At 59.6% G+C, this 25,979-nt stretch overlaps 18 protein-coding genes across 18 annotated transcripts; 10 read left to right on the top strand and 8 right to left on the bottom strand.

Annotated features, from left to right (window-relative positions):
- Window positions 1–53: 53 nt before the first annotated feature.
- On the top strand, window positions 54–668 carry OT_ostta04g04340 (Cyclophilin-like peptidyl-prolyl cis-trans isomerase domain; the record flags this gene model as incomplete). Its single annotated transcript, XM_003078922.1, has 1 exon — window positions 54–668. The coding sequence occupies one exon, from the start codon at window positions 54–56 to the stop codon at window positions 666–668; it is 615 nt and encodes a 204-aa protein (XP_003078970.1).
- A 53-nt stretch (window positions 669–721) lies between these two features.
- On the bottom strand, window positions 722–3,187 carry OT_ostta04g04330 (Ubiquitinyl hydrolase; the record flags this gene model as incomplete). The annotated part of the gene is made up of 1 exon (XM_022984586.1): window positions 722–3,187. One exon carries the CDS (start codon window positions 3,185–3,187, stop codon window positions 722–724), a length of 2,466 nt encoding a protein of 821 aa, XP_022838839.1.
- A 769-nt stretch (window positions 3,188–3,956) lies between these two features.
- On the top strand, window positions 3,957–4,541 carry OT_ostta04g04320 (Zinc finger, SWIM-type; the record flags this gene model as incomplete). Its single annotated transcript, XM_003078919.1, has 1 exon — window positions 3,957–4,541. One exon carries the CDS (start codon window positions 3,957–3,959, stop codon window positions 4,539–4,541), a length of 585 nt encoding a protein of 194 aa, XP_003078967.1.
- A 108-nt stretch (window positions 4,542–4,649) lies between these two features.
- OT_ostta04g04310 (Ribosome biogenesis protein Nop16) lies at window positions 4,650–5,255 on the top strand (the record flags this gene model as incomplete). Its single annotated transcript, XM_003078918.1, has 1 exon — window positions 4,650–5,255. One exon carries the CDS (start codon window positions 4,650–4,652, stop codon window positions 5,253–5,255), a length of 606 nt encoding a protein of 201 aa, XP_003078966.1.
- Window positions 5,256–5,312: 57 nt separating this feature from the next.
- Window positions 5,313–5,933, bottom strand: OT_ostta04g04300 (unnamed product; the record flags this gene model as incomplete). The annotated part of the gene is made up of 1 exon (XM_003078917.2): window positions 5,313–5,933. One exon carries the CDS (start codon window positions 5,931–5,933, stop codon window positions 5,313–5,315), a length of 621 nt encoding a protein of 206 aa, XP_003078965.2.
- Window positions 5,934–6,190: 257 nt separating this feature from the next.
- OT_ostta04g04290 (Homeobox KN domain) lies at window positions 6,191–7,228 on the top strand (the record flags this gene model as incomplete). The annotated part of the gene is made up of 1 exon (XM_003078916.1): window positions 6,191–7,228. One exon carries the CDS (start codon window positions 6,191–6,193, stop codon window positions 7,226–7,228), a length of 1,038 nt encoding a protein of 345 aa, XP_003078964.1.
- A 47-nt stretch (window positions 7,229–7,275) lies between these two features.
- Window positions 7,276–9,075, bottom strand: OT_ostta04g04280 (Sodium/calcium exchanger membrane region; the record flags this gene model as incomplete). Its single annotated transcript, XM_003078915.1, has 1 exon — window positions 7,276–9,075. One exon carries the CDS (start codon window positions 9,073–9,075, stop codon window positions 7,276–7,278), a length of 1,800 nt encoding a protein of 599 aa, XP_003078963.1.
- A 135-nt stretch (window positions 9,076–9,210) lies between these two features.
- OT_ostta04g04270 (Methyltransferase type 11) lies at window positions 9,211–10,113 on the bottom strand (the record flags this gene model as incomplete). Its single annotated transcript, XM_003078914.1, has 1 exon — window positions 9,211–10,113. One exon carries the CDS (start codon window positions 10,111–10,113, stop codon window positions 9,211–9,213), a length of 903 nt encoding a protein of 300 aa, XP_003078962.1.
- Window positions 10,114–10,293: 180 nt separating this feature from the next.
- OT_ostta04g04265 (Longin-like domain) lies at window positions 10,294–10,858 on the bottom strand (the record flags this gene model as incomplete). The annotated part of the gene is made up of 2 exons (XM_003078913.1): window positions 10,294–10,668; window positions 10,778–10,858. 2 exons carry the CDS (start codon window positions 10,856–10,858, stop codon window positions 10,294–10,296), a joined length of 456 nt encoding a protein of 151 aa, XP_003078961.1.
- A 267-nt stretch (window positions 10,859–11,125) lies between these two features.
- On the top strand, window positions 11,126–16,348 carry OT_ostta04g04260 (Armadillo-like helical; the record flags this gene model as incomplete). The annotated part of the gene is made up of 1 exon (XM_003078912.2): window positions 11,126–16,348. The coding sequence occupies one exon, from the start codon at window positions 11,126–11,128 to the stop codon at window positions 16,346–16,348; it is 5,223 nt and encodes a 1,740-aa protein (XP_003078960.2).
- A 228-nt stretch (window positions 16,349–16,576) lies between these two features.
- OT_ostta04g04250 (unnamed product) lies at window positions 16,577–17,366 on the bottom strand (the record flags this gene model as incomplete). Its single annotated transcript, XM_003078911.1, has 2 exons — window positions 16,577–16,610; window positions 16,792–17,366. The coding sequence occupies 2 exons, from the start codon at window positions 17,364–17,366 to the stop codon at window positions 16,577–16,579; spliced, it is 609 nt and encodes a 202-aa protein (XP_003078959.1).
- A 355-nt stretch (window positions 17,367–17,721) lies between these two features.
- Window positions 17,722–19,923, top strand: OT_ostta04g04240 (Zinc finger, CCCH-type; the record flags this gene model as incomplete). The annotated part of the gene is made up of 1 exon (XM_003078910.2): window positions 17,722–19,923. The coding sequence occupies one exon, from the start codon at window positions 17,722–17,724 to the stop codon at window positions 19,921–19,923; it is 2,202 nt and encodes a 733-aa protein (XP_003078958.2).
- A 154-nt stretch (window positions 19,924–20,077) lies between these two features.
- OT_ostta04g04230 (Ribosomal protein L28) lies at window positions 20,078–20,610 on the top strand (the record flags this gene model as incomplete). Its single annotated transcript, XM_022984584.1, has 2 exons — window positions 20,078–20,208; window positions 20,331–20,610. 2 exons carry the CDS (start codon window positions 20,078–20,080, stop codon window positions 20,608–20,610), a joined length of 411 nt encoding a protein of 136 aa, XP_022838838.1.
- A 142-nt stretch (window positions 20,611–20,752) lies between these two features.
- Window positions 20,753–21,820, top strand: OT_ostta04g04220 (3-beta hydroxysteroid dehydrogenase/isomerase; the record flags this gene model as incomplete). The annotated part of the gene is made up of 1 exon (XM_022984583.1): window positions 20,753–21,820. One exon carries the CDS (start codon window positions 20,753–20,755, stop codon window positions 21,818–21,820), a length of 1,068 nt encoding a protein of 355 aa, XP_022838837.1.
- Window positions 21,821–21,971: 151 nt separating this feature from the next.
- On the top strand, window positions 21,972–22,643 carry OT_ostta04g04210 (unnamed product; the record flags this gene model as incomplete). The annotated part of the gene is made up of 1 exon (XM_003078908.1): window positions 21,972–22,643. One exon carries the CDS (start codon window positions 21,972–21,974, stop codon window positions 22,641–22,643), a length of 672 nt encoding a protein of 223 aa, XP_003078956.1.
- A 106-nt stretch (window positions 22,644–22,749) lies between these two features.
- Window positions 22,750–23,574, bottom strand: OT_ostta04g04200 (Uncharacterised protein family UPF0016; the record flags this gene model as incomplete). The annotated part of the gene is made up of 1 exon (XM_003078907.1): window positions 22,750–23,574. The coding sequence occupies one exon, from the start codon at window positions 23,572–23,574 to the stop codon at window positions 22,750–22,752; it is 825 nt and encodes a 274-aa protein (XP_003078955.1).
- A 140-nt stretch (window positions 23,575–23,714) lies between these two features.
- Window positions 23,715–24,227, bottom strand: OT_ostta04g04190 (EF-hand domain pair; the record flags this gene model as incomplete). Its single annotated transcript, XM_003078906.1, has 1 exon — window positions 23,715–24,227. The coding sequence occupies one exon, from the start codon at window positions 24,225–24,227 to the stop codon at window positions 23,715–23,717; it is 513 nt and encodes a 170-aa protein (XP_003078954.1).
- Window positions 24,228–24,407: 180 nt separating this feature from the next.
- Window positions 24,408–25,844, top strand: OT_ostta04g04180 (WD40/YVTN repeat-like-containing domain; the record flags this gene model as incomplete). The annotated part of the gene is made up of 1 exon (XM_003078905.2): window positions 24,408–25,844. The coding sequence occupies one exon, from the start codon at window positions 24,408–24,410 to the stop codon at window positions 25,842–25,844; it is 1,437 nt and encodes a 478-aa protein (XP_003078953.2).
- Window positions 25,845–25,979: the final 135 nt, after the last annotated feature.

Raw genomic sequence — 25,979 nt, 5'->3', positions numbered from 1 at the left:
GCGTCTTTCTGGACGTCGGTGCGTGCGCGTCGGGGGTGAACGCGTCGCGCGCGATGGACGGAAACGCGCTGTGTGAAGTTCCAGAGACGTTCGGACGGATCGTGATCGAGCTGGATGAGAGAGGGGCGCCGGACACGTCGAGGAACTTTTTGAGACTCGTCGAGGGCGAGGACGCGCGCGAGCCTTCGTTGCGAGGGACGACGTTTCATAAGATCGATAGAGAGAACGGGTACGTGGTGGGTGGTAAGGCGGGAACGCCGAGGTTAGGGCAGGTTGCGACGCTCGGGACAGGGTTCGAGAACGGGGACGTGACTCGGGCGTCGGCGTTTGCGGGGAAGCACTTTCGACCGGGCACGGTCTCTCTGGCTTTGGAGAGCGCGCAGAAGGATGGGGAATACGGCACGACGGCGCAGTTTTTGATCACCACGGGGCCAGCACCGGTGCCTTCGTTGGACGGTAAGAATATCGTGTTCGGACGCGTCGTCGAGGGGTTGGATGTCGTGAACAGGCTCGCCAGCGAAAAAACTTTCAAGCCAACGTCCACGGCACGCACGTACAACGCCATCGCAAGTCTTGTGGGTGATTCGCGCGCAGAGAAAGCAAAGTCCGCGTGGGTGAAGCCGACGAGGGCGCTCGTCATCACGGACTGCGGTGTCTTGCGAAATTAGATGCTAGGCGTCATTTAGAAGAACATGTATTCCACATCAAGTCGTTAGCGCGTTCAACGTCGCCTGAAAAAGTACAAGTACCCAAGATCCGTCGGCGGTTTCAGCGACAGCGCTACCTTTCGATCGTTGAAGATGTACCACTTTCCGTCTATCTCTACGTGTGCGACGTAGTGACCGCAATTAGTGTTTCCACCCATGTGACTGACGATGCCGAAGAGCTCGTACTCGCCCGGACCGTCAAAGGACACGCTACCCGCTCCCTCCGATGCGTCAGCGGACGTCGACGCACCGTTCACCTCTGCGATCGCAGATGGAAGATCGTCCGCGTGCGAGAAAAGCCAGTCCGCCGCTCGTTCTAAGTTCCCAGAACACGCCTTGAGTGCGGCGTTTGCCGCGGTTTCATCGAAACCCATTGACGTGAGCATGGTCACAGACTCTGGATCCGACGCCGCCATCGCTGGCTCTGAAGCGGCGCTCTGATCTGGAAGCGGATCGTTGAAGTCGACATCCTCCATGTGAGCGAACACCCATTCCATTGAGAGCTCCGTTGAAGCGTTGTTTGTCGCCAAAGCGGCACGTTTGCTACCATTTTCGCTGAATCCCATGGCCATGAGAGCGCTCACGATGGCCGCGTCGGGTTCGACTCGAACTGGTGCCGATGAAGCCGCAGTGTTAGCCGTCTCGTCTTCTGGAAGCACGATCTCATCGGGTTGTAACCCCATTGCGCGCAAGTTTTCGAGAGAGATCGTTTTCGGCACGTCCACAAGTACATCGAGCTTTTTTGGCGTCCAGTCTTCGCCCACAAAGTAACGCCTGAGCTGCACAGCGAGGAAGTTCGGCATAGTCTTAACGCGAGTCGTCTTCGACGCTATCGACCTACGCTTGAGCGCGGAACTGTAGAAATCTTCGATGGTTTCCGTGGCGCCGAAGGCTTCCAGACAAGCAGAGAACGGAACTTCCGGTCGCACGATTTCCTCGACGTCATCCGACTCTGTCTTCGCCCTCTTGAGCTCTCGCTCTCTGAACGCGTCGACAGATTCTTTGTTCGTCGCCTTGTCCAAGGGTACCTCGAGGGATAAGATGTTGTCCTTACGAACGGAGTACCGAACGTTTCCGCTCTCGACGCACGTCACCTTGTCTTCGAGCTCAAAAGTGAACTGCGCCGCGGTGGGCGGGCCTTCGCTTAGTCTGGAACCTGCCGCGCGTTCAGCTCGCGTCATCGTCTCGAGTAAGTGTTGGAAGTACTCAACCGCATCTTGTTGACCACCCGTGCTAAACTCGGGATGGCCCTTACCGACGAGCTGTTTGAACATTCTCGGACAAACAGCGACGGCGGCGTTCTCGGCCTCGGGAGTCGCATACTCGTCAGAGACGAGAGCGTTGATGAGTTTGGACATCTGTGTCGGGAAGTCCGTCACGGGATTCTCGGGCGCGGTGGAGAAGATCTCATCTTTGTCAAAATATCGATCGCACACTGCGGGGACTTGCTTGAGCGCTTGTATCACCGAGTTCAAGTAGCACGTGTTCCCCATGTTCTTCAAACCAACGAGTCGAGGACCGTGCGCGGATTCGAGCTTCGACCCGGCTTCGGTGATCTTATCGAACTCAAAGCCCTTGTTGAGCTCGATTTGCAATTCAGCCATGCTCTTTTCGGTCTTCTCCATGGATACCATGTTAATTCCCCAGTGCCTCAAGTGCTCAGCCAAATACGGATCCTCCACCATGTCGTCTTCGTCCGGGGAGTACGAGTACACGTCTGCACCCTTCGCACTGATGGTGCCGAGCTTCACGACCAACGGGTAATGTTTTCCCTGCGCTTTCATCGCTTCGTAATGCCTGAGCGCGCTACCGTTCCCCCCGGATCCGTCGAAGTGGCGTCGACCGCTTCCGATGTGCCCGTCGCTGAGGTTGACCCACAAATTCCCGCTCTCACCCGTCTCCTCGCATCGCCACTTCGATGGATCGCTCGGAATCTTCTTCCCATTATCCTCCTGCGCGAGCTCCAGCGCGTACCTCGATACCTCGCGAGTCTCCTGCCATGCCTTGGTCTCCTCCGTGTCGTGAAATCCCCGCTTTCGCGCGATGCGTTCGCACGCCGCGCTCAGCGCCTCCGGCAACCCCTCCAACGGAAGCTCCCGACTCACGTCGTCGAAATCCGGCGCCAACACCAAACTATACGTCGTCGTCTCTTCCCACGCATCGCTCTCGCTCGCGAAGCCGCCGTCGACGCCGAACCCGAGCGTGGTCGGCGTCTCGCTCGCCTCTACCTCCGCCCGCCGCGCGCGCGTCGTCTTCACCCTGACGTACGCCCCGCACCCCGTTCGCGCGCTATCCAGCTCGACGTACCGTCGACCGTATCCGAACAGCGTCTCGCAGTTCACGTACACCCCGTTCGCGCTCAGCGGGGCGTCGAAGGAGAACACGCACTCATCCTTGTACACGACGGAATCGTCACCGACGACGGCGACGCGACCGCGCGTCGCGATCGCGTCCACGCGCGCGCGCGCGTCGGGATCCATGCAATCGCGTCGCGCGCCCGTCCCGTCGCCCGTCCCGTCGCGCGTCGCGGAGTCGAGAGATCTACGCGACGCCCGCGCGCCGACCGCGTCGAATCGAATCGATCGCGACGCGCGTCCCGCGCGACGCGCCCCCGCGACGCGCACGCGCTACGATTACACCCCTCCCCCCCGTCGCGCGTCCGTCGTCGTCGTCGACGCGATCGATCGCTCGCGCGTCGTCACGTCTCGCGCCGCGTCGCGACCAACCGCGCCGTCGCGCCCGCCGCTTCGCGCGTGTTCAACGCCGCCTCGCGCGCGTGCCCCCCCACGGACGCGATCGACGCCCGAGGTATGACTCAGAATCGTGAGCTCGCGTTCGCGCGCCGCGGTGACCGCCACCGCGCGCGCGAGCGGGGCGTCTCGCGTCCACGCGCTCGCCCGCGTCGTCATCCGCGTCCCCGGCGCGATCGTCCCGCCATCGCGCGCGCCATCGCGCGCGAGGACGTCGCCGTGGACCCGCGCGCGCGCGTCCGCTCCATCGCCCGTCGCGCGCGCGTCGTCATCGGCGTCCGTCGTCGTCGCGATGGCTTTCGATGAATCATTCGTCCCGACCGCCGTCGCCACCGGCGTCGATCGCGCGCGCGCGTCCTCGGGCGCGCGGTCGACGCGTTCGGCGTCCTCGAGAAGTGTCCGAGCGCTCGCCGCGATGGACCACGGCGCGGTGGGACATGTTCACGCGATGGCGGTCGTGGACGACGAGTGACGGCATTCGCGCGCTCGACGGTGCGTCATGCGCGCCCACGGGAGCACGGTGCCGGCGTTCATGTCCACCGCGCCCGCGTCGAGGTCCGCGACGGACGCGGGCGACGCCCGGGGGTTCGGGGCGAGCGCGTCGAGCTCGAACGCGATGGACAAATTTTCAACGGCGACGATCGCGAGCGGTGTCTTCGACGCGCTGGCGGCGCGAATCCTCAGCGCGCGCGACGAAAACCGAGCGGTGGACGTGCCGGATGACGTCCTAGAGGCGCTGGCGTGGACGTGGGGGGAGAGCGCGGTGCGAAAAGCGCTGGAGACGCTGCAGAGCGGGCGCGTGCGCCGCGTGACGGCGGCGCGAAGCGGACGCGCGATGTACGTCGTGGCGAGCGGAGACGGCGCGCAGGGGGAGAAACGGGCGTATTTGTGTTTTCCCACGCACTTTTGCTCGTGTCGAAGTTTCTTTTGGGAGTGCGTGAATCGAGGGGAGACGGTGGGGTGTAAACATCAGCTCGCCGCGCGTCTCGCGAGCGTCTTGGGGGCGCATCGCGACGCGACGGTGGACGACGCGTTGCTCGGGAACATGATGATGAAATACTTCGAGGGCGACGCCGCGATGTGAACGCCGCGCGCGCGCGGAATCGACGCGTTGTAACGTACGCCGCCGCGTCGCGACGCGGCTCGTCCCGCGCCCGCCGCGTCCGCGGTCGCCGCACTCGTCGACGCACACATGGGCGGGAGCCTCCGGAGGAAGAAACGCGCGCGCGCGGCGGCGGGGAAGCGCCCCGCCAGGGTGGGCGGCACCAAGAACTTTGCCGTCGGGAAGGCTTTGGTCGACGTCGCCGCCGTCGTTTTACCCGGCGGCGCTTCGGACGCGGCGATCACGACGTCCTGGGACGTCGAGCGCACGCCCGGGGCGAACTACGCGCGGAGTGGACTCGCGAGCGACCCGAATCGCGTCGGACGGGGCGGACGGAACGAGGCGCGGGACGACGAGGTGGTGCGGCTGGCGCGGACGCGCGCGGCGGCGGCGGCGGACACGACGGATGAAAAGCTGGCGGCGTGCGGAGAGACGCGCACGACGGGGCACGCGGCGCCGAAACGGTTGACGCCGAAGCAAACGCGCGTGGTCGAGCGATTGGTCGAGCGACACGGGGAGGATTTGCGAGCGATGAGCATGGACCGGAAGCTGAACGCGTTGCAGCACACCGTCGGGCAGTTGACGCGCTTGGTGGAGAGTTATCACTTTTACGCGAAGGAGCGAGATATCGGGGACGATAAGGTTCGCGTGGATTTCAGGGCGCCGAAAAAGGGGAGGCTCAGGGGGAAGTTTTAATCTAAACGCGAGTGTACGATACGTTGCAAGGCGCGTCGACCCCTCATCGACGACGCGTCAACTATTTTTTTGCCCTTTCACTGTGACCGGTTTCGCCTTCTCCGCCGTCTTCTCCGCCGCCTTCGTCTCCTCCATCCCGCGAACGCGCGCCTCGAGCTCGGCCAATCTCCGCTCCATCGCCTCCTGCGCGTGCGTCCCTTTCATCGCGTCCGCGCGCGTCGTCTCCAGCACCTTCTCCCGCTGCCTCGCCTCTCGCTTCTCCATCTCACGCGCGTACTGCGGCACGTACGTTCGCTCAATCTCCATCACCGCCGCGTAAGACAACGCCGCCGGGACGCACGCGATTAACAGCTGCACCGCGTGCCAGTCCCAGCCTCGCGCGCGTTTCGCGCGTCCCAACGACGCGTCGTCTTCCGTACCGAACACGTGCGCTGCGACGTCCACGAACGCCGGTCGATCGCCCGCGCGCACTTCTCGTCGAACCTTGTCCGCAATCGCGTCGTCTTCGGTGGCGTACGCGCGTCGTGCGACGCGAGTGCGCGCGGAATCGCATCGAATGCGTGTCATGTTTTGGAAAGTCTCGAGCTGTGCACCACCGCCGCTCGTCGACGGGACGCTCGATGCGCTCGCGCGGGCGCGGGCGAGCGCACCGAACGCGCATCTCAACGCTTCGCGCATCGACGCGCGCGGAAGCGGATCTTGGTCTCGGATGGCGAGGCGCGCGGTGCGGCGGCGCGGGACGCGGATGAAGCGCTAACAACGCGAGCCTATTTCGGGCGCGCCGACGCGAGGGCGGTCGTCGAGCGTCAGGGCGCGGCGTGGACGACTTGGCGCGTGAGGTAAAGAATACGGTGGTGTGACGGGCGAGCGCGCGAGCGCGAAGGGCGAAGGGAGACATTGCGCTCAGGGAGACGGGCGAGACGCTCGGCGCCGATATGTTCGGCGAGTGCGCGGACGCGAGCTCGGGCGAGGGATGGGATGTCTTCGGGTGCGGCGCGAGCGAGTACTTCTGCGATCCGAGCGTGAATTATTTCGATTGCGACGTCGATGGGTTTCCGGGATTCGGTGAGGACATGGAGGCGTTTCTAGGGGCCAAGGCTCGGGAGGCGTGCTCGAGCGAAAGCACAGACTCGGAAGAGATGACGCTCGCGATACGCGCGCATCCGATGTACGCCAGGCTCGTCGAGGCGTACTACGAATGTCGTAAAATAGGTGCACACGGTGACGCCGCAGTAGCGCTCGAGCGGGAGAAGGATGCGATGCTATACTCCGTGCAGGTCATGAGCGAGGAAGCGTACGAGTCTTCGGCAATGGCGCTCGATGTCGCGTCGTGCGATTTGGATGAGTTCATGCGCGATTGCACGCACGAGCTTGAGACGTACGTCAAGGAGCTGCACTCCCTTTATGAAGATGCCAAGAGGTGCTGTAAAAGTCTCGAGAACCGAGCGCACAAGGTGAAGACAGACGTCGTTCATGTCGATTCATCGCGGCGTGGCGAGGCGGCTGAGAGTAAGCGACACGCGCCGGCGACCGAGGATGAACTCGAAGCAGTAAGCGACGATTTCGATCAAATTTTAGCGAGCGAGCATCAGCGTCGAAATCATGAAGAGAGACTGCGGCAAGATCTGAAGCGTAAATACGCGAGTAGCATCACGATGCTCAAGACAGAGTTCATGCGTAAGCGGAAGAAAGGGAAGCTTCCCGACACGTCTACGGATATTCTGAAGAAGTGGTGGAGCGACAACATCGTGTGGCCGTACCCGAGCGAAGACGACAAGCAAGTTCTTATCGAAATGACGAAGCTTGACGCGACACAGGTGAACAACTGGTTCATAAACTTTCGAAAGAGACACTGGATCCGACTGTTTGAACGAGGATGTACGCCAAAAAATGAAAAGGAAGCCGCGACAGCGCTTGCGAAGGCTTTCAATGGTTCATTGGAGAAGGCGAAGGATTACGCCAGGTCACTGTAAGCTGCGTGTAATATACCGTATGTATGCAAAACGACAACGAGAAGAAACTATTGTGGCGGACCAATCCATGGCTGCGCAAAAATTTTGTGCGTGGACGTCAACGCATAAATAATCGAGAACAGAACGTAAAAGGCAATCATGCCGTACGCGGCCGTCTTGCCGATGCGCCATCTGTGAACGAGAGGAATAATTATGAGGGCGTAGCCCAAAGCAAAGAGCAGACCACCGCACAATAGCACGAGCTCGTTCGGCATGACATAGCCGGTAACCGGACCGTACTGGGAGATGTGAAGCAAAAGTCCGAACGACGTACCCACCAGGAGATTCATCAGAGGCCCGGCGAAACAAGCGGCAATAGCCATATTCGGGTTACCTTCGTACGCTACCACGGTGTTGGACACAAAATCGCCGACGGAGTTACCCCACGCGAGAACGGTGGCACCGAGCAAAGCTTCGCTCACGCCGCTCACCTTTCCGATGGCGCTGAGCAACGAGACGACCTCACTCGCGACGGTATTCATCCACAAAACGGATTGAAAGAATGCCAGAGTCGTCAACACTGCTCTAATTGATCGCATCCCGTCAATATGCGGCCAAGCGTGTGCGAGGATGAATGAACAAAAGATGGACACCGCGATTCCGTAGCACACAGCGTCCAGACTCATGCTTCCAGGTAAAATTCCGGTGGCGACCAACATGAATAACGGCGCGACGATCGGCAACGCGATCACCTCTCTCAGCGCTAATCGCTCGCTTCGACCAAGTTCCGGCATCGTCAGCCGAAGAATCGTGATGAGTGGAATCTTCAGCTTCTTGAACGCGTGCGATAAGTTGTTCATGATTTCGCGAACAACCGGCCTACGTGCCTCGTCGGTATCGCTCGTAGACGCCGTTCCATGATCATCACCACTTTCGGGTTCATCCCTCTCGCCATCAGCTCGCTCTACGTCTTCCCTTTCCTCTTCAGCTTCGTCGTCTCTGTTCTGGCCGACCTCTTCTAGCATGGGCTCGTGCATCTCGTCCTCGTCGTCCGACCACTCCAAGGAATCACTGTCGCTATCGTCGTTGAAGAACGACCGCACTCGATTCCACACCCGCCGAACGCGCCGCTTCGCGAGCAAGGCGAAGAGATACGCGAGATACAGACCGAATAACGATGCCGCCTCAACGGCCTCCACGCTCCCGTCCAAGAAGAATCCGCACGCCAACGCCGCGGCGACGAAATAAAACCCAACGTCCCGCGCGAACGCCCATCTGTTCAGCGCCAACTTTTCACCTCCGTTTCTTGACACCCCTATCACGATAACACACGGAAACACGAAACTCGCGATGAACGTTCCCGCGCCTGTCACTGCGCCGACCGCGAGCGCCAACGATTCCGCCGCGTCCCGATGACTCAACGCCGCGATCTGCGCGAAGATATCCGGCGCCCCGTTCCCAAACGATAGCAACGTCGCCCCCGCGATGTCGTCACTCAACCTCAACGCGCGACTCACGTTTTTTAATGCCGGAACGAAGAACCGCTCCGCCGTCGTCGCCAGCGCCGCGAACAACCCGAGCGTCAGGATCGTCGCCCCCATCCCGCTCGCGAAGGCGTCGCCGCGCAGCGCGCAGTAGTGCCACTCGAGGTAGGGTAAAAAACTCACGTCGCGCGCGCAAAGTGGGTTCTCTCTGACGTACGCGCATCGTTCGAGCGCCGGGGCTTCTCTCGGGGAGCAGGATTCGTACGCTCGAGGATCGACGCTCGGCTCGTGCGGTTCGTCCTGCGCGCTCGCGGACGACGAGCAGAGGGCGAACACGAGGGTGAGCGCGAGCGCGACGCGCGCTATGGCGACGCGGGCGCGCATGGGACGAAGCGCGGTGCGTTGTGCGGGAGGATCTCTGCGAGGAGCAGTTGGCGCTTTGGCAGATTTGTTAAAATACAGCGTCTTCCACCGCGTGATGGGGCGCGTGCGAGCGCCGAGCGAGGATAAAATCTAAAATCAGTCAGAGATGGAATCGAACGAGGAATCGGTGAGACACTCGCCGTCTTCGATGAGTCTGGTACAGTCTTCCGCAACGATGGGCTTGAAGTTTCGATACGCGACGACGGCGTAAAATGGATCGCCCTGCGATCGAGCGAAGAGTCTACGGAGCTTCCCGAACAGAGAATCATCCACGACGTCGTCGAGATCGGTGATCGCCTCAGGGGCGGTGAAACCGTTCACGCTCCCGAAGTATTGCTTGACGAGTTGCGTTCGGGCGTAACCAGTTGCATCTCTCCACGCGCTGACAGCTTTCGAGTAAAACAATCGGTTCGAAAACGTCACCACGCACACACCACCGGGCTTGAGCACTCTGAAAATCTCCGCAAACACCTCCTCGGGTCTCTGAAGATACTGCACGCTCACGCAAATCGTCACCGCATCGAACGTTTCGTCCTTGGCGTCGATTTTTGGATTCACGTTAAAGTCTCTCACGAAGAATCCGTCCAATCGATCGTTCCGCCCGAGCTCCGTGGCGTTCATACCGTGTCCCCAAACCTTTTTATACTCGATCTCTCTCGGCAGATGCGAGACCCAGCTCGAGCACAGATCTAAAACGCTTCCGTTTCTCGGCAGACGCCTTCGATACAGCTCAGTCACGCGCGCGATGAAATCGTCGTCCACGTGCGTCACGAACCGCGGTTGCGAGTAGAAATCCGCGTCCGCCCCACCGTCGAGCTTTTGTCGCTCCTCTCGGCGGAGCACCTCCCTGCGCACGCTCCCGGCGCGTTGATCGCCGAAGGAGACGGCGCGAGTGATGATCTTCGTGGCGCGCGACCGACGCTTCTTGTTCGTTCGCTCGCTCGTACGCGCGCGCTCGTGCGCTGGCGCGACCACGTCGGCGGCGTGGACAACACGCATGGAGCTCTGCGATCGAATCGACGCGCTCGAACGTGCGCGAATACGCGCGAGCGAGTGAGGAGATGGTAGAAACGAGCTCAGCTCGAAACGCGACGGTCGTCTGAGTCGTAGAGAGATCGATACGCTAGGATCGTGCTAGGTTTTGATGTTACAACAGGTAACGACGAATCAATGGTCAAATCACTCGTCGGTTCGCGCGAACGGAAAGAGCGGCGCCAATCGTCTCCGGAAACTCTCCCGCACCGCTCGATCGAACGCTTCGCCCAAATCCTCGTCCTCGTCGCGCATCGGATTCATCTTCGCGATCGCGTACGCCTCGTGTGCGTCGGTAAAAAACTGTCTGATCGTCTCATCCCCGGCGTTTCCGCGCAGCCGTCCGCGAAGTGTGAGCACGAACCGTCCGCCACCGCTCGTGCGATACCCGTGCGCGTCCGCGTCGTTGAACCGATCCACCAATCGCAGGTACGTCGCCGACGATTCCCAAGATCGCGCGTCCGCGAAATCCAACGCCGCTCGTCCGATGAGTTCCCTGACGTGCGCGTCTGTGTCCACGCTCTGCGTCCGCGAACGAGGTCGTCGTCAGTCGTCACCGATGTAAACAAAACGAGGAAATCTGAAAAACTCCAGCTGTCTCGTTCGAATCGCGTTCGTTTTGCGCACGCACGTCCGCGCTCGACCCGAGCTCTCGCTCGTACACCGAACGCCCGTTCGCGTTCACCACCGTGAGCGCGGCGCTCGCGGACATCGCGAGCGGAGTCTGACGAGTGAAGACGGAAGATGTAATCCTTTTGTTGCGCGATTGAAGAGTCGACGCGGATTCGGTAGTGTGCGACGCGGTGGTGTGCGAGCGCGGACGAAACCGCGCGCGCGCGCGTGAATACACGAGTTTGAGACCGAAAGCGCGCGACGAGGGTTCGTATCACGTCGTGAACGAGCGTTCAGACGGAGGATCTGTGTCCGAGCAAAAAACTCCGAACGCACGGAAGTAGACGTGAGCGACGCTTCACGCGCGATGCGCGCGTCGAGCGCGTCCTGGCACGTCGAACAGGCGTTAACACCGTGTCGGGAGGCGTGCGAGCGCAGAGGGAAGGCGCGTGGGGCGGCGGCGGTGGCCACGGCGACGACGGCGCTGGATGAGGCGTTGAGAGTCGCCCGGGATGGGAGTTTAGAAGCGCTCGCGAACGATGGGACGTCGGCGTCGACGTCGAGCGAGCGATTGAACGTTCGGCAGCTAGATGTGGTGGTGCCAGCGATCGTGGCGTCGATGGAGAGCGGGTCCACGAGCGTCATGAACGCGGCACTGGGGGCGACGCAGTATCTCATTGCGCGTGGCATCGTCGCTGGTTGCGCACGCGCGCCTCCCGGCGAGGTCGAGCGCACGGAGAGCTCGAGCGACGTTTTTAACGTTGAAGAGATCCCGGCGAACTCCCCGAGCGAGGGTGTCGCGGAGCGGAGCGCGGAGCGAGCTGAGCACGACTCGGAGCGTCACGCCTGGGATATCGTCGACGCAATATGCGGCGCGGCAGATGTCCGAGACGAGGCGCTGGAGTTGCAAGTTCTGAAGAGTGTGCTCACGGCCACGAGTAGTAGCACCTTTGAGGTACATGACAGGGCATTGCTGCGCACAGTTCGCACGTGCTACAATATATACCTGTCAAGCAAATCGGAGGTGAATCAGAACACGGCCAAGGCAACGCTCACGCAAATGCTCACGACAGTTTTTCATCGGCTTGAAAGGGATGATCCGCATGCGTCAGCGCCGACAATCGTCGTTGCTGATTTGCTCAGACCGATCGGATCTTCGACGGACGTCGATAGTGTCACGACCATGTCGAATGCGGTGCAGTCGTTTATGAACAAAGTGGCGACGGATATGAACTCGGTGGGATCGTTGAGCTACTTCGCAGATCCGGACACAGCCGTAAAATCGGATGCACTAGAGCGAGAGATTACAGATGGAGAGTTTGATCACGACACGGCGCCGATGACTCCGGTGAAAACGGCCACTCAGGCGCTGGAAGATGTCTCATCGCCTATCACAAAATCATGCTTGGGCAACGGAACGTCCGATCTCGAGCTCGACGCTTTTCTGGTTTTCCGCTCTCTATGTAAACTTGCGAAAAAACCAGGATCTGAATTGAACGGTGCGGCGCTAGTGCGGAGCAAAATCATCGCTCTTCAGCTTCTGAAGATCATCATAGAAAACGCAGGACGCGCGTTCTCATCCAGCCCGCGTTTTGCCAACGTGATGAGAGAGTATCTTTGCGACGCAATCGTTAGCAACTCGACGCCAAACGTGTCGGAGGCGTATCAGCTATCTTGTTCGATCTTTTTGACTCTACTCACTCGATACAGAGGGTATCTCAAGGCAGAGATCGGGTTCTTTTTCCCGATGCTACTTCTCAAGCCTCTCGAACTCTCAGAGGCAACGCCGCTGAGCGCGTACAGCCAACGCGCGACGCTAGTGAAAGGGTTTCAAATCATATGCGTCGATGCACAACTCATGGTCGATCTTTTCGTCAACTACGATTGCGATTTGGACGGGCAAAATATTTTTGAGCGGAGCGTCTCGTCGTTGGTGCGCGTGGCCCAAGGGATCGATGTCAGTCAGGCGAGCGGGCCCGATGCCGCTCGCGAGTCGTTGCTCAAGGCGGAAGCGCTCGAATGTCTGACCACTCTGATCTCAGCGCTGAACGTATGGGTCAAAGCGCATTTCAATGGGGGTGAGATCGCGGCAAGGATGGAAGCAACGGACGAATCAGAGCCCGGGACGTCGACGTTGACGCCGCTCAAGATTTCAAACTCAGCGGAAGTGAACCTTGGAGACAGCATAGCCAAATTGAAGGCAGACAAACAAGAATTTCAACACGGAGTTTCTTTGTTCAACAAGAAGGCGAAGAAAGGCCTCGAGTACTTGCAATCGATTGGCCGCCTTGGGAAATCTCACGAGGAAGTTGCTGCCTTCTTGCAGAACACGCCGGGACTGGATAAAACAGTAATCGGTGATTATTTAGGAGAGCGGGATGAACGGATGCTCAAAGTCATGCATGCGTACGTAGACTCTTTGGATTTTACGGGTTTAACCTTGGACGACGCCATTCGTAAGTTTTTGGAGGGATTCCGTCTACCGGGCGAGTCTCAGAAAATTGATCGACTTATGGAAAAATTTGCGGAACGCTACCACAAACTCAACCCAACGATCTATAAGAGCGCGGACACGGCGTACGTGCTCGCATTTTCGATTATCATGCTGAATACCGATGCACACAACCCTCAGGTGAAGAACAAGATGACCAAGGAAGGCTTCATTCGTAATAACCGCGGCATTGACGATGGACAGGACCTACCGAACAAGGTGCTGGAGGATCTGTACGATCGAATCGTGAACAATGAAATCAAGCTCAAAGAGACCGTCGAAGATACATCTATCACGGCTGCCGAAAAGAAGGACAAGCATAACTTTTCTGCTCGTCTCGGGATGGATGTTCTCTTCTCTCTGATGTCGGGCAAGAGAGGTGAGGAGACGTTGCACATCGACACCGCGGATCTCATCAGCCAAGTTCGCGATCGCGCGGCTAAAACGAAGGGTTTTCTAACGGTTACCGAGGTGGAATGCGCGAAGCCGATGCTCGAGCTGATTTGGAATCCGATTTTGTCCGTTCTCAGCGCGGCATTTGAAGATAGCGAGAGCGTTTCTGTGGTGTCGACGTGTTTGGACTGCTTCCGTTGTATGGTCAGTTTCACGGCCTCAGTTGGAATGATGGAAACGCGCGATATCTTCATCAGCACGCTCACAAAGTTCACGAGCTTGCACATTCCGCACAAGATGCGCTCAAAGAACGTAGTAGCGGTGAAGACACTCGTTGGAGTGGCGATTGAGAACGGGAACGATCTCGGAACCGCGATGTGGACCAAAGTCATGGCGTGCGTGAGCAGGTACGAGCATCTGTACGCACTTGCGAATGGGTTCAACGACAGTTCGTTGTTCATGGATTCCGGTTTCGCTGGGGAAGAGAACGAGAACGTGCAGACGCGTCCTAGATTGTTCAGACGCTCGTCGATGAAGCGAAGTAACGTGGGACAGGGGCCACCTACGGACGAAGCAGGAGTGCTCACGGAGTCAGCTCAAGTCATGGCGCAAGCGCTCGAGGTGAAACTGAACGGGGGTGATGATATGCATCCGCCTGATCCCGCCGTTCTCGCGCCGCTACATCCCGATGAACTCGCACATTTGTTTCACGTGAGCGTGAACTTGAGCGGCGACGCAATTGTCGATTTCGTCCGGAGCCTATGTGAACTCGCCATTGAGGAGGTATCCGCAAAGCACCCGCGCGCTTACGCACTCACAAAAATCGTTGAGGTGGCGTCGTTCAATATGGATCGCATTCGTTTCATTTGGGCGCGAGTTTGGCATGTGCTGAGTGACTTTTTTGTCACTGTTGGATGCTCCCCGAATTTGCAAATTTCCATGACGGTGGTAGATTCTCTTCGCCAGTTGGCGATGAAATTTTTGAGTCGCACAGAGCTCGCTAATTATTCCTTTCAGAATGAATTCTTACGTCCATTTGTGGTGGTGATGCGTCAGTCTCCGGCTGTAGAAATCAGGGAACTCATTATCCGGTGTGTTTCACAGATGGTGCAAGCGCGCGTGTCACACATCAAGTCTGGTTGGAAATCGATGTTCATGGTTTTTACGACAGCCGCCGCGGATGAGGACGCGCAGGTGGTGTCTTTAGCATTCCAAACTATCGAAAGAATCATTCGTGAGCACTTTCATTACATCATCGAGTCGGATGCAGTGGCGTTCACTGACTGCGTGAACTGTCTGGTTGCTTTCACCAACTCTGAAGTGGGTTCCGAGGTTTGCCTCAACGCTCTCGCATTCTTACGATTCTGTGCTCTAAAGCTCGCAGAGGGGGCGCTCGGGGACCTCGAAGAGACAGTTGCTTCAGAGAAACAGCTCATATCGGATGGAGTGGTGGAGATCACGCCGACAAAGTCGACAAAGGCGACGACGTGCTTCACTGACGCGGATGCGCACACGCACTTTTGGTTTCCCTTGCTCGCCGGTCTCTCCGAGCTGACGTTTGATCCGCGTACCGAGATTAGGACGTCTGCGCTGGAGGTCCTGTTCGATACGCTCAAATTCCACGGGAGCTCGTTCGCCCCCGGTTTCTGGGCGCGAGTGTACAGTAGAATCTTGTTCCCGATTTTCGATCACGTTCGAGCAGACATCGTCCCGCAAGTGACAGATGGAGATGACGATTACCAGGTCGCGACAGAGGACATCGATTCCTGGTTGTTCGGTACGTGTGCGCGATGCTTGGAACTCGTGGTGGACCTGGCGGTTCAATTTCATGAACCCATCGTTGAAGCTGGGATTCTTCCGTGCTTGCTCAACCTCCTGTGCAGTCTCGCCGAGCGCGAGCATGAACAGCTCGCCGCGTGCGGTGTCGTCGCCTTCAAGCGTCTTCTTATCAGCGGTGCACCATTGATGAAAGAACGCGAGTGGCATCAGTGTATGGAAGCGCTGAAGAAAGCTTTCGACGCGACGGATCCCGAGTTTGAATTATTTTTGCACGGCGAGCAAGATCCGGCGCTCTCTCGCGCGGCGCTCACGCGCGTCAAAACTCAAATTCTTTTGGTATCTGCGGCGCACGATCTGTGCACCGAAGGGACAGTCACGCGGCAGAATTTCAACGTGGACACACTTTTCGTGCTTTTGGACGTGCTCGAGAGCGTGTACGACAAGGCGTCCGACGCGTCGCGATCGCTCAGGGCTCTCGACGTAGAAGTCTCGACTTCAACAGAGGAGGCAAAGGCTTTGGTTCTGACGGTCGAAGTGAGCGCCGCGTCGCTAACGCTTCGAACGCTTTCGACGCTACAGTCCGATGGTGACAGTCTTCGGACGGATCAACTCGCTCGCATAGTGATCGCGGCACTTGAATCGTACTCGCGTCTGGACATAGAGGGAGGCGGTGATCTTCGTGAGTGTGCGCGCATGTACGCCCACGTGTGCGTCGAGGCGCTCGACGCCGTCCGGGCTCTCGACGCGACCAACTTTACGAAGAACATGCCGAAGTTGTACCCGCTTCTCATCGCCCTCGTTAGAGTCGAGGAGAAACCAAAGGAACTCTCCAATGCGCTCTGCGATGTCTTCTCTGAACACGTAGGTCCACGTCTCGAAGCGAATCCAACACGAGCGAGCGCGACGCCTGTAGACGTAGATGCTTAATCGTGTAGATACAGATGTTACAAAAATACAATCGCTCTCACCGTTTCACCGGTGGCTATGAATGAAACACTTCGCGTAAAGCACTGAGGAATAACACTCGAATCCGCCCTCTTGAGGACGAATCAACAAAAAATCAAGAATAGAGCTCGCGTTCCTCATAATCGCTTGCTCATCGACAAAATGTGGTTCTGGATCAGGGGTAAAATATATCCTCGCTTTCAATCGCCGTCATCGGCGTTGTCTCGCGATCAGCGGCGCGCGCCTGCGTTTTGCGTTTAGGACAGTCAGTCAACCAATCAAAAGCCCAGAAACGAGATCTCCCGACTGTCAGCAGAGATCCGACACCCGCGTGCACTTTCCACGCTGTGCACTCGCCCGTTCCCCTCGTCCTCGTCGCTCGATCGGTCTTCGCGTCGCACGCGTCGCGCAGAGATCAAACGCACAGCTTCCAATGATTCTTTCCGTCCGCGCTCGCAGGAATATCTATAGGTGACGATATCGGCGCCGCCATGGTGGAGATTCTGGTCAAGAGCTCGGCGTCGGTGTTCCACGTCAGGTCGCGCTCCCGAGCGTCTCGCTCGACCTCGCGCTCGCCGCTCGACGCGCACGGGACTCCGCCGCCGTACGCGTACGTTCGATCAGAATCGTTCGAATCGTTCCTGACCAGCGTCTTCGCGTTTCGCCGCTCCTCGTCGTCGTGCAACGCGCGCACGAGCGCGCCTCGGCTCCCCGAGCTGGACGCGTCTCGGTGCGAGCTCGCGAGTCCCTGAGCTCTGCCGTCGCGCGTGAGCGCCCGTTCGCTCTTCGGCGACGCGTCACAGGTGTGAAATAACTCCGAACTCGATATCGCGCTGTCCGAGTGCTCGGACCTCTCGTCGAAATCCGCGGAGAAGCCGCGAACAACCTTGGCGGGTGGCGATTCTCGCAGCACGCGGTTTCCCGTCGCGGCGAACAATTCATCGTCCCGCGTCGTCTCGATCGTCGCGTTCCGCGAGTGCGCGCGCGAGTGCGCGTCCATGCTCGCGGAATTCGGCGCGTTCGCGTCCTCGCGCGTCCTCGCGCGGCGTCGCGCGCCCGCCAGTCGCGTCGACGCGCGATCGGCGATAAAGCGCCCGGCGCGACCGCGCCACCGTGGAAACGCGCTTTTTCGCTTTTTCACTTTTTCGCCACGTTGGATATTTTCTTTGAGTCACGACCGCTCGACCGGGCCTCGTCTCGACACGTCGGCACCGCACGCGACGCGCGATTGGTCGAGCGCGATGCGCCCACATGTGATTGGTCGAGCGCGATGTGCCCCAATGTGATTGGTCCAGCGCGGGGCGCGAGGGCGAGTGCTCGAGCGCGATGGCGATTGCGCGACGCGCCCCGGCGCGATGGCGCCCGTGGAGTGCGAGAGCGACGACGACGCGGGCGACGGCGAGGACGCGCGCGCGATGACGTCGGCATCGGTGAGGGACGGGACGGGGCGTCCGACGGCGACGTCGACGATCGCCCTGGCGCGCGCGGGGGGGCGCGCGCGGACGGACGCGGACGACGACGACGACGACGACGACGACGACGACGACGAGGGCGACGCGACGCGGGCGGGACCGGATCTCGCCAGCGCGCTCGCGCGAGGGGTGCGAGGCGATAAGACGGCGGCGGCGCAGAGACGCGGGACGTTCGTCGGGGATCAGAACGCGCAGAGACGGCTGCAGGAGACTTTAGATTTGGTCGCGCAAGCGTTCTTGGAGTGTAAGAGAGCGGACCAGGGATCGATGGACGTCATCGATGGGGCGGTTTCGAGCGTGCAGTACGCACACGACGTGATGCCCTCGTATCTTCGAATGGAAGAAGAGTCGACGTTTGATAAGTTGGCTCGGCACACGAAGAACTTGGCGCGCCGAGTGGGTGAGCACGAGACGCTGGCAAAGAATTTCTCGGATGGTGTCGTCTTGGGGATCGAGAAGGCGGTCGCGGCGTTCGATAGCGAGATGCCCGAGGCGATGTCGAATCGGGACGGCGTGAACGCGGTAACGTCGCTCCGAGCGTTGAAGGAGAACCTGGATCGCGCGCGCGGGAAGCTCAGAGTCGGCGGGTCCACCGCGGACGACAAGGCGATTCACTGTAAGAATCTCGCCGAGGTGCTGATGCAGATCTCGACGCAGGACACTAAGGTGACTATGCACTCGCAATACATCGGTCATCCGATGTTAGATTTAGATTCTTTGGCCAACGACGAGCTGACAACGATGTCGCACGACGTGAAGACTACGGACGCCGAGTACCTGTGGCGCGTGCTTCGAGCTCTTTCAGACGCACTGTTTCAAAAGGCATCGATCGACGTGTTCATTAAGAAGGCGCTTCCAACTTCTCTGCAGCGGGCGTGTCGAGACGCATACGACGCCCGGTTAAAAGTGGAGGGCGCGCTTAATAACTTGCTCAGGCGAGCGCAGATGATTCCATTCCTTGTCATCGAGGCGTACGCCTCGATGGATGTTGACAAGATTGATATAATCAGAGATATTCTCAGTGTTCCAGTGGACAAGGCTTTGCCGACAAGCTTCAAGTTCCTGGAGATCCACGGATACGTGTACGCGGCCGCGCGCCAGGACGTGCAATTCGTTCAACCCGCCACGGAGAAGCAAGTGATTCGACTTCTCACCGAGCAGGTTCCGTTCGGGCAAGGCATCACGGAGAAAGAAGCCGCCACAATCATCAAAGGAATAGAGAAATACTCGAAGAAACGACCATCAGGCTCGGCAACGGCGCCGACGAAGACGTCTCCGTCGACTCCAGATGCGACGTCGGTCTTTGATCGTCTCGCTCCGAGGGACGATGAATCGAGGTCAACGCCTAAATGCAAGCCGCCACTGCCGACAGCGATATCCAAAGCAGAGAAAAAAGAGGCTAATAAAGCATCATTCGCGTATTCGAAGTTTTGCACGCTGTGTAAACACGAAATCAAGGGCGCTTCAGAGGCGATGTTGAAGAACAATTTCAAGCAACACTTGTCTTCGAACATGCACAAAGCTGCATCGCACGCCAAGAAGGAAGCGAAGAAAGCGCCAAAGGTCCCACTCGACCCCTTTGGATGTCTCGCACCAGAGGACAGAGCCTTCGCCGTGATGATGAACGTTCCTCCGCCGCCGACGACGACGACAAACACTGTGAACGTTCCTCCTCCGCCGCCGGCGCCCGGGAGAGTGGACAGTAGCGACGCTAAACCGTGTATGCGCTCACCGCCTCTCGGGCTATCCCAATCCGGAATCGACCGCGCTCGAGGCGAGAAAATGTTTGAAGGTGGTGAGATTGTGCAACCGGTGACGGGCGCCAGGCAGCTGACGCAAGCCGATGTCGCCGACGCGGAATGTCAGCACGATTACGTCGTCAAGCATCTAGCGCAGATCGAAACGGCGCAGAAAAACGGTAAACGATTATGCGTAGATCAATACAACGACAAACCGAGGAAACAGTCACGCGGACCGGTATATTGTAAGCACTGGGCCACTGGCAAGTGCTGGAACGGAGACGCGTGCAGGTATCGTCACGGATATCCCCCTCCAGACTCCCCATGCGATAGTTTCTCCGGATGAAACGAACGCTGCGCTCAGAAACATTCTTTCACGGCGAAATTCGATGTAAAATAGCACATAACACGCGCAATTCGCCTAACATGCGCACCGCGACGTCGCGGAAACATGTCCAAAACCCTCCGCCTCGGACGCTGCACAACGCGCCTCTCGAGCGATGTCCCGCGAGCTCGCCTCCGCGGCCAAGCGCGCGCTCGCTCGCGTGGTCCAAGGCAAGGCCCGTCGAGGCGTCTTCGCCGGGAAACACATCAAATTCGGGAACATGGTGAGCGAGGACGGTGGGAACAAGTGCGTCTCCGTTCGCTGTCTTCGACTTTGATTCCTCTCTCACGCGTCGCGCTCGATGCTTCGCGACGCCCACGACCGTGGACTGACCGCGTGACATGTCGGTTTCGTTTACTCGCGATTAGGACGCGCAGACGGTGGTCACCGAACGTACAGAAGAAGCGCGTGTACAGCGAACTCCTCGAGCGAATGATCCCGATGCGCGTGACGACGAAGGCGCTGCGGTGCATGGACAAAGCCGGTGGGTTAGACGAGTACATCTTGAAAACGCGAGACGATAAATTGGCGAGCGAGTTCGCGATCGCGCTCAAGGCGCAGTTGCGAGCGGCGTTGAGAGCGAAAGAGGCGAGCGGCGCGGCGACGGAGTCGGTGGTGGACTTCAGCGCCGGCGCCGGAGCGGCGTAATCGTCGATGCACACATTTTCATTAGCGCTAGCACGGTGTAGACCACTTAGAATAACGTAACCATCGAGTGTTCGTTTCTCATCGACTTTTCTGACGAATGACGATGCGTCGATCGTCACTGTCCGACGCGCCTCGCGTCGCCATGGCGCGCGCGTCCTCCTCCTCCGCCGCGCTCCCCCCCGTCCCCAAGAACTGTGTCGTCACCGGCGGCTCCGGGTTCGTCGGTCGGCGTCTTGTCGAGATGCTCGTCGAGCGCGGCGCCGAGCGCGTCGTCGCCTTCGACGTTGCGCCGAGACCGGCGGATGCGAAGGATGACTCGAGGATAATCTGGCAGCGGGGCGATCTCACGTCGCCGTCCGACGTCGACGAGGCGATCAAAGGGGCGGATTGCGTGTGGCACATCGCGGCGCTCGTCGGACCGTATCACGCGCGGGACATGTACGACAAGGTGAATCGGGTCGGGACGTTAAACGTGATCGAAGCGTGTAAGCGACACGGCGTGTCAAAGTGCGTGATGTCGAGCTCGCCGAGCACGCGATTCGATGGTGGAGACATAAACGGGAAGCGAGAGAGCGAACTGTGTATTCCGAAGACATTCTTGCAGCCGTACGCAGAGAGTAAGGCGATGGGGGAGCGGGCGATGATGGAGGCGTGCGACGGGAAGACGTTTTTCACCATCGCCGTGGCGCCGCATCAGGTGTACGGACCGCGAGACATGTTATTCCTGCACAACTTTTTGATCAACGCCAAGAGATTGCGCATCTTCGGCAGTGGGGAGAACTTGATCAGTATGTGTTACGTCGATAACTACTGCCACGGGTTGATCCTGGCCGAGCGCGCGCTGTATCCGGACTCGCCCGCGTTGCGCAAGTTTTACATTTGCACCGATGGCGAACCGGTAAAGCTGTGGGATTTTCTCGATCGAGCCTTCGTCGAGCTCGGCTACCCGTCGCTCCGAGCGAAGTTTCGCCTCCCTGGTTGGTCATTCATGATGCCCCTGGCGCACGTGTGCGACGCCGTGGGCTACGTACTCGGCAGAAAGTTCAAGCTCACGCCCTTCTCCGTGCGCATGCTCCTAATCAACCGGTGGTTCAACATCGACGCTGCGCGACAAGATCTCGGGTACGAACCGATCGTCGATCCCGAGGAGGCGTGGTCGCGAACGAAGTCCTGGTTTGAGACCGAATGGAAGCCCAAGTACGGGAAGTAGATCGACCTCGCGGTGTAAGACGTAACGCGCTTGAGCTTTTCGGTACTCGTGACGTCGATTCGCCAGCGCGACTTTATCCACTGTCTGTTTCGCATTCGGCGACGCTCGACGCGTTCGCTCGACGTGAACGCTCTCAGAAAACGCTTAGTAGATGGCGTCCCTCGGCAACGCCTCGATCGCGCGCGTCGCGAGCCGTCACGCGATGAAATCATCGCGACGCTCCAAGGTTGTCCCGGCCGCCGGTGCGGCGCTTCGGCAGTTCCCCGACGCCCCCGCGCCGGTGATCGAGCACGAGGACGTCCTGGGATGGACTGCGATCGAGAGTAAACTCATCGCGGCGTGCGCCACGAACGCTGGGAATGAGAGCGTGAACGCACGATTCAAGGCGTGCGCGATGCTCGGCGCGGAGACGACGTACGAGGCGGTGAACGAGCTGAGCGTGGTGGAGGTGTACACGCAGGTGTACGAGGGTGATCTCACGACTTGCAGCACGATCATTGATGTCCACTTGCGGGTTCTGGCGGAGAGCATGATCGACGGCGATTGGGATCGCGTGGGGCGGGCGTACCAAAAGTTTCACGGGTTGCCGCCGCAGATGAAGCGCCAGAGCTTGCTCGCGACCGCGGCGGTCGCCGAGGCAGCCCTGTTGTTCACCAAAGAAGAGTACGAGTACACGGTGGCGTTCTTACAAGACATGTACGACTCTCCCGACGCCGGTGATGACCTCAAGGAGGAATACGAGATTAACATGGAGATGGTCAATGCCATCGACAAGTTTATTATGGAGATGCAAAAGCACAAGGACGAGCGCGATCGCTCGTAATCTCGTCGGTATTGGATATAGTTTGATAATATTGGGTTCGACTAGTAACTAGCGCTCGCTCGCACACACTTTCATGATCACATTCAAAACGCAATAGAGTTCGTCTTCACATCGTCTCCGTGCCTGGCGCCCCGTACAGCAACGCGTGAATTGCGAAGCCGAAAAAGAGAAGGCCACCGACGAACGAAACGGTGCGCGGCGAAATCTTCAATGCGACAATCCTGCCCCCGAGAACCGCCAGACTGGTGCACGCGCAGTGTCCTAAGATGCCGCCGATGGCGACCCCGTAGGGATTCTTGTGCGTCGCCAACGCGATTGTCGTAATTTGACTCCTATCGCCCCATTCCGCGAGAAAGATTAGGACGAACGCCTCGATGAATACTGGCGTGCACACTCTAGACGCGATTCGCGCCAACCGATTTCGTGTGCTCGCCGTCGCTCCGCTTGCGAGTTTCTCCTCCACCTCCTCCACCTCGCTCGACATTGCGCCCGTGCCGCCCTCCGACTTGTACGCGATGTACAGCAACCGACACCCAAAGAAACTGTAAAGCACAAACGCCGCCTTACTCACCGTCTCCTTACTAATCAATTGCGGCACCACCAGGCCGAGCATCACGCTCAAAACCGTCATGATCGTCAGCGCGCTCAAGCCGCCGGCGAGCACGATAGCGCGAGAGTTTCGCATCGCCATGATCGCCGCGATGATGAACGTCTCGTCCCCGAGCTCGCTCACCAGCACCATCCCGAGCGAGCTCACGAATCCATCGGTGAATCCACCGTCGCCGTCGGCGTATTCACCGCCGAGCGCGACGTCCTTCGACGAGCGATCGCTCGCGGATAAACGAGCGGCGCGAACTGGAAGCGCGAGCGCGAGCGCGCACAGGGCGAGCGGTAACGCGATGCGCGTCGCGCGGCGATGCGCGGACGCCATCGTCATTCGATCGGCGTCGGCGCGCGCGGGGGTACGGCGCGCGCGCGCGATACTGCGGAGGCGGCGCGAACGCGAGCGAGTGACCCGAACGCGCGGCAACGTTGTACAAATTCCAATTCCAATCAATGGTGCGCGTCTCATCAGCAGGGCGCTCGAGCGCCCGATCGTTTCACCACGTCCTCGAATTCTTCTCGGGTCATCCTGAGCGCGCCGTCGTGATCAAGCTCGAGCGCTCTTCGCGCGCGCTCGGGCTTGAACGCGACCACCATGGCGCGACAGCGCGCGTCTGACCAATCGGCGAACCCGTTCGCGTCGAGCGCCCGACGAAGATCGCGCGCGGTGAAGAATCCACGTTTTTTCGCGTCGAGGATGTCGTACGCGTGATCGAGATCGTCGATGGACGGCGCCGCGGAGCGCGCCTCGGTTCGCGCGCGCTTTCCGCCGAGTTTCTCGCGCGCACGCGCCGTGACCTCGTCGTCCGTGGACGTGGGCGTTTCGGTGGACGCATCGCCACCCGAAGCCGACGCCTCGTCCGTCGTATCCGCCTCATCGGGCGCGCTCGATCGTCCAGCGCGCGTCGAACGTGGCACCACTGAATCATCGTCAACCCTCTTCGACGCCGCCGCGCCCGCGCTCGAGCGCGTGCGAGGCATCACGCGCGATGCGCCGACGCACGCCGGTTGTCACCGCTCCCGCGCCGGCGTGGCGCGCCTCGCGACCACGAGAGCGCTGTTTCGCGCGCCTCGAAGTGTCGAAGCGTCGCATTTCGTACTTCTACATCGTCACACTCTGGCGCGTCGATGACGGCCCCGTCGTCCCCGCGCGCGCGCGTCATGGCGCTCGACGACCCCGTCGGGACGATCGCCGACGAGTGGAGCGTTCGAGAGCGCAAGGAGACGAGAGATTGCTTCAAAACGCCCGAGGGGAGGTACAACTTGGGGAAGACGTGGCGAACGAAACCTGCGTCGCGTCGTTCGACGGAGCCGGCGAGCGCGCGGGCGATGGAGGCGGAGTACGACGCGAGGTGTAAGCGACGATGCGTCTACGCGGAGAGCGGCGAGAACGCGTACGTGTTGGTGAACTCGGGGGATTGCGTCCGGGTGTTGGATTACGACGCGGCGACGGCGTGCAAGGCGGTGGCGAAGATTGGGTTTCACAGCGGTTGCGTGACGGCGATCGCGTGGCGGGAGAAGGGAGAGAGCGATCGTTATGATTTGTTAGTCGGGCTGTCGAACGGGGAGGTGTGGGCGATCGATCTAGGAAGGAACGTCGCGGACAAGGGACGGTGGGTGACGGCGGCGACGCGGTGGAACGTCGAGGGCGAAGGGGTGAATAAATCGAGGTGTAACGCGGTGATTTGGCGTCCGAGGAGCGATGAAGATATTTTGGAGCCGTTTGATTGCGTGTCGTTGCACGCAGACGGGAGCATGTACACGTACAACTCGTCGCGGGATGGGAACAAGGCGAGTTTTGCGCCAGTGGTGGATATGAACATCCTGAGCGTGGTCGCCTCGGACGCCCAGGGATCGAACCCGATGACGCGTTGGCACTTCGGCCGTTCGTCGTTGAACGCCGCATCGTTTTCACCGGATTCGTGCCTTCTGACTGTCGTGAACGGTGCCGGTATGTGTCGTGTGTTGGATGTATCGCGCGACAGACCGAACATCGTTGCCGGATTCAAATCGTATTACGCGGGATTCAACGCGGTAGCTTGGAGTCCGTGCGGTAGATACGTCCTAGCAGCCGGTGAGAGCGACATGATAGAGATATGGGGAATGTACGAGCGCGAAGTTCTCGCGTGGGGGGTGCAAGGGCATCGCAGCTGGGTCACGGACATCGCCGTCGACGAACTCGCCACGGCGGATGATAACAATATTTTGCGATTCGCCACGGTCGGCGAGGACTGCCGCGTCGTCCTTTGGGATTGGCGCGTTCCTGTAGACGACGTATTCACCGAGGACGACGATGCGCTCGAGGATCGGGTCGACCGACTCTCAATAGGCTCGTCGTCGCGGAGCCACTCACGCGGCCCGTCGTTCGTCGGCCCGGACGCCAACGTTGTTCAAGCCGCTCGACGCAACGAGGTCGAGCGGCTGGTACCAATCATGACCCACAAACTCCACACGTCTCCAGTCACCTCCGTGCTCTTCACCACCGAGGCCGCGCTCACTGCAACCGTCGACAGCGTCAAACTCTGGCTGCGTCCGTCGCAGCGCTCGCGATACGCGCGTACAATCACCGACGACAGTGTGAGCGATTACTGCGTCTAATCTCCACCAAAAATCGCGTATATGTGATATGTAATTCTTGTACACTTCAAGCGTTCGAGTAAGCCGCGTCAAACGACCTCCGACTTGAGCCCCGTGTATTCGCAGTTCACTGCCTCATGGACATGTAGGGTTTGG

Source organism: Ostreococcus tauri (assembly GCF_000214015.3).
Source record: "Ostreococcus tauri WGS project CAID00000000 data, contig chromosome 04, whole genome shotgun sequence".
In the NCBI taxonomy this organism is placed as follows: Eukaryota; Viridiplantae; Chlorophyta; class Mamiellophyceae; order Mamiellales; family Bathycoccaceae; genus Ostreococcus; species Ostreococcus tauri.
Note: the sequence above shows the minus strand (reverse complement) of the source record. Positions and strands in the feature narration are given on the sequence as shown.